The sequence below is a fragment of the Myotis davidii genome, unplaced genomic scaffold, assembly GCF_000327345.1.
Source record: "Myotis davidii unplaced genomic scaffold, ASM32734v1 scaffold546, whole genome shotgun sequence".
Lineage (NCBI taxonomy): Eukaryota > Metazoa > Chordata > Mammalia > Chiroptera > Vespertilionidae > Myotis > Myotis davidii.
In genome coordinates, this window is record NW_006297836.1 from 575,094 (window position 1) to 580,341 (window position 5,248).

The 5,248-nt window shown below is 44.9% G+C and overlaps 1 protein-coding gene across 1 annotated transcript; it reads right to left on the reverse strand.

Moving 5' to 3' along the window:
• Positions 1 to 450: 450 nt before the first annotated feature.
• RAB39B (RAB39B, member RAS oncogene family) lies at positions 451 to 4,596 on the reverse strand. Its single transcript, XM_006773701.1, has 2 exons — positions 4,071 to 4,596; positions 451 to 952 (listed from the first exon to the last, which is right to left on the reverse strand). Exons 1-2 carry the CDS (start codon positions 4,283 to 4,285, stop codon positions 526 to 528), a joined length of 642 nt encoding a protein of 213 aa, XP_006773764.1. The 5' UTR covers positions 4,286 to 4,596; the 3' UTR covers positions 451 to 525.
• Between the last annotated feature and the right edge of the window lie 652 nt (positions 4,597 to 5,248).

The window sequence follows — 5,248 nt, forward strand, 5'->3', positions numbered from 1 at the left end:
CTGGGAATGAATAATCAGTATTTTTTAACCAAACCAAACCCAGCACACACACTTGGTATAGGATAATCGCATGGAATAAGATGATCTCAGTCTTTTAAAAAAATTTGCTAATTGTTCCCAATGATATATTCCCCACCCCCTCCTTACATAATGTCTTTTTGTTCATGACCTATGAATGAGCTGAAATACCAAGAAAGAGTTGTCTGTGGGTGTATTTTTCTGGGGCCTGGCTCCCCAAACCTCAGGCTCTTGACATGTGGTCCAAAAAGGGCACATGGAGCAGCCACTGCCCAGCATGGGCCACAAAACAGTGCCTGGCCCATGGCAGTAATTTAGTCCCCCAGTCACAGCACTCAAGCTCCCCCACCCCCCTGCCTACAACCTGTCAGAGTGCCCCTTGGGAAGGAGGCTCACTTGGTATCCAAAAGGAAGGTTGAGTTCTCTTCAGTCACACAAGGATTCTATTCATTTCAGCCACTTTGAAGTTCAGATGGGAGAGCATGTTTTGGAAATAAAAAGGCCTGACTAGCACAAACATCTCCTCTCTGATTTGACAACCTCTTCTGAAGAGTGAACCACATTTGGTACAAATCCACTCTTGACCCCTTCCCAGCCCTCCTGGATTGAGATATCCCCCCTTTTAACCAGCTCATATATGTCTTTCGTCAGGTCTGTGAAGGCTTTCTCCACATTAATGGCATCTCGGGCTGACGTTTCAATGTACTTCATGCCGTACGCAGCAGCCAGTTTCTCTGCTTCATGGCGAGTCACTTGCCTCTGTGTATCCAGGTCACACTTGTGACCCACCAGAACAAATACAATTTGGTAGGGCTGAACGTGTACTTTGGTCTCTTCTAACCACTCATGGACATTCTGGAAGGACCTGCGGTTGGTAATGTCAAATAAGAGAAGACCACCTACTGAGTTCCTGTAGTAGGCTCGAGTGATGGATCTAAAACAAAAGAAAACAGTAAAGAATAAAGGCCACGCCCCAAATCCTGTATTTCTTTTATATTTTTGTTGTTGATAATCCTCACCTGAGGATATTTTTCCATTGATTTTTAGAGAGAGTGGAAGTGAGGGGGAGAGACACACAGAGAGAAACATCGATGTGAGAGTGATGCATCGATTGGTTGCCTCCCACACCTGTATAGATCAGGGATGGCTATTGAGCCTGCAGCTGAGGTACATGCCCTTGACCAGAATCAAATCCAGAACCCTTCAGTCCATGGGCTGATGCAACCTGAGTTGCAAGGGCCAGCCCCAGTTGGGACACTTGCGAGAGGCAACCAATCGCTGTGTCTCACTCACATCAATGTCTCTCTCTCTCTCTCTCTCTCTCTCTCTCCCCTCCCTGTCTCTCTAAAAAAAAATTAATTGAAAAATATACTTGGGTGAGGGTTTAAAAAAATAAATTTATGGTAGTTGACAGAAAAATGCTCATAAGTATAAAGGTATATTGCAATTCTCTCCCCATTTATCATGACCACATTTGTCTTCCTATTATTATTATTATTATTATTAAAATATAATTTTATTGATTTCAGAGAGGCCCTTGACCAGAATCAAACCTGGGACCTTTCAGTCCGAAGGCCGATGCTCTATCAACTGAAGGGCTAGGGCCCTTCTATTATTGTTGTTGTTGTTATTATTATTATTAGTTCAATCTAACAGGGATCTTCAGTCTCTTCTGTGAGGAGAAACACAACTTTGTTTTTATTTTCCAGGCCGTTGGGAATTGGAAAGAGAGAGACCGTCTGTAGAGGGCTCAAGCAAAGTGCCTATCAGCCATGTTTCCTGGCACATTTCAGAGGCTGAATAAGGAGGCACCAGTTGGGAAAAACCACCTAAATAGCCAAAGCTTCCCTTTAAAATGACATGATTTATTTAAAGCATTGCAATTAGAATACATTTGCTGTACTTCTTAAACAAAAGAAACCGCATCTTTTAAACTGCTTGATTAGAGGAGCTTCATTATCAATATACATTATACTACTTTGCTTAGAGCATTTTAGAGCTTATTAGAGGCTATAGATTATTTGCTTCTATGACTTGCTTTAGACCAGGGGTGGGGAACCTTTTTTCTGCCAAGGGCCATTTGGATATTTATAACATCATTGGCGGGCCATACAAAATTATCAACTTCAAAATTAGCCTGCTGTATTTGGTCAAATATTTAATTAACTCATCCCTAATGCCTTGGCAGGGCCAGACCAAATGATTTCGTGGGCGTTATACGGCCCGTGGGCCAGACATTCCCCACCCTTGCTGTAGACTATTGTGCTTTTTGATCTACGTCTATTTTTAGGTTTTCTGTCTTCTTGGATGAAGAAGACAAAAATGAGCGATTCATTTTTGCCACTTAAGGCTTAGGGCAAATGGCCCAATGGTAACAGAACATTGTCCAGAGGATTAAAGTCCAAACTAGATGATGGCAAGAGCCAACCTTACAAATGAGATCAAGTCTCTAGCACCAGGCAAATCAACCCTAGGGAATGAAAACAGTTCTAATTCCCTTGTGTTTGAAGACTCATGGATGCAATGATCAAAGGTTTTGATTTGTGAACAGCTTGGCTCAAGAAATCAATAAGCAAGCTGTAGATCCCTTCAAAACTCTAAAATCCATCATTACACTAGTACTTAGAAAGTAACAAAGCCCTATCTAAGCACAACATAAGAATGCATAAAAATTAAAACCTGTACATCAAAACATTTTCTTGAACAAAGTTCGAAGGCAAATGACAAACTGGGCAAATATTTTACTATGTCCGTGATAGAAAAGGATACATATTCCTAATCTAAAAAGAACCTTTACAAATCAGTATCACCCAATACCAATAAGCAGTGGGTAGAAAAAGGCTCTTCATACAGATGTTCCCACAAATATAAGAAGACACCTTTCTTTACTTATGAGAAATGCATTCTCAAGTTCAAAGTGAACCTGTACAGGGTGTTTGCCAGTGTTGTTTGTGAAAGTGGGGAGTTGGAGACAACTTAAGTTTGTAGTTATCTCTTCTCCCTATCCGCTCTTCAACTACCTAACCAGTGTGTTCTATGCTGAACTGGTGTTCAATAGATAAATGAATAAATGATCAGAAACATGGGTGATGCTCTATGTGACTTTAGCCCAAGTTGCTCTCTCAAAGTTTTCTGTGTACATTGCTCTCTGCCACTTCTGTCTATAATTATACACGCTGTTTCCTCTCCCTGGGCTTTTTTTCTGTCCTACTCATCAAGCCTCATCTCCTGCAGGTAGCCTTCCCTCCCTCTGTAATTGCAAATGAGACACGCTCCAAAGGAAAAACAAAGGGTTGTGGGAGAAAATCCAACCTGTTCATTGATTGCTCACTATGTGCTACGAGTACTAGTAGGGAGCGAGCATACAAATATCAACAAGATTCTCTGTTGTGTAATTGCTGATTGTCTGTCCCCCTCCCCTCCCCCATGTGAGCACAGAGGTTCTGAGAGGGAAGGGCCTGTGTCTGTTTTGTTTACATGGCATCCCCTTGTGTAAGTTTCCTCAGAAACAAGCCTGAATCTGGCATGGAGTGGATGATCACTGAATGTGTGCTGGTTGCAAGAGGGAATCAATCATTCAGCATCTGTCATATGGACGTACATATAAGGCATAGATGTATATATCTGTATCTATATATGGAACACAATACATCGATATCTGTGCCTATGCCTGTCTCAGGACCATCTGTATATACCTGCCTATCCATGTTGGGATGACCTGGGAACATTTTAAAAAGTATGTAGCATAAGGACTGAGATTGATGAATGACAGTGATCAATTCCAACTGTTTTGTTAGCCACCCAGGGGCAGGTTGGGAGAGTTGCTGTGCAAGCAATACGTATTATTGACCGGCCTTCCCCGTCAGGGCGCTTCTGTCCCTGCAGGGCGCTCCCAGCTAGCTGGAGGTGGGCTTCATCAGAAGCCCCCAGACCTTCGGGATCTCTCTCCGGGGCGGGCGGGCGCGACCAGGACCAGGAAGTCCTCTATCCCCAGGGGCTTTGCAAGCTCCGAAGACCCTCCCACTGCTCGCGGGCCCCGGCTGCGCTCCCACCTGAACCTCTCTTGACCCGCGGTATCCCAGATCTGGAGCTTGATGCGTTTTCCGGGCTCGATCTCCACCAGACGGGAGAAGAAATCCACGCCCACGGTGGGGTCTGAAACCTGGGCAAAGCGGCCCTCGGTGAAGCGGCGGATCAGACAGGACTTGCCCACCGTGGAATCCCCGATGACAATGAGCCGGAACTGGTACAGCCAGATGGCCTCCATGGCTGGGCTCGGCAGGTCTCCGTATCCCTGGCCCTGAGCGGCGAGAGGGGGCGTCCCGCCGAGGTCCACCCCCCCTCGGAGAGTGCGGCTCGGTCCGGATCTAGATCGGCTGCGAGCACATCGCTTGACTGGGAGCCCGAGGCGAGGTAGGCCCAGGCGCTGGGAGAGCGGAGGGATGGATGCTGCGCTCGCAGAGGTGATGAAATGGCAGCAGCATCAGCACCACGCACTCTGACTCATCACTGACAACCGGGTTACTGTAATCCCCCGCATAGACGCGACGCCTGGAGCCGCCGCACTGTCTGTAAAAGGAGCGCACACAGAAATGGCCCCACGCCGCTGGTTCCCTTCTCTAGTTCCTCCACCCCCGCCCCCCCGCTCCGTTCTTAATTTAAAATGTTACCTGTCAAATTGCAAAATTTGTACCTTTTCTTAAAACTAGGAAGCAATACAAAAATGTACACAAGAATAAAAGTGCGTAATTATCTGCGCCCCTCCCTCCCCAAGACATTAACAGCTTGACATATATATTCTTCCACATGGATTTCCTTGAAAATATATATGTATACATAAGCACATGTATACATATATAATAAAACATGTGGCCCTAGCTGATATGGCTCAGTGGATAGAGCATCGGTCTGTGGACTGAAGGGTCCTGGGTTCGATTCCGGCCAACGGCGCATGCCAGGGTTGCAGGCTCGATCCCCAGTGTGGGGCGGGCAGGAAAAATATATTAAAAACCCCCCAAAATATGTGTATACACATATACTAGTACATTTATTGCTTTTTGATTTTACAAAAATTGGATTAAAATAGACCTGACACTCGCTTTTTGAAATTAACAAAAAAAATCACAGATATCTCTCCATTTCCAACTAATCTTCATTTTGCCATTACAAATGCTCCTAAATACAGTCACACATACATTATTTCCATTAGAGAGAGTCTTACAACATGGCT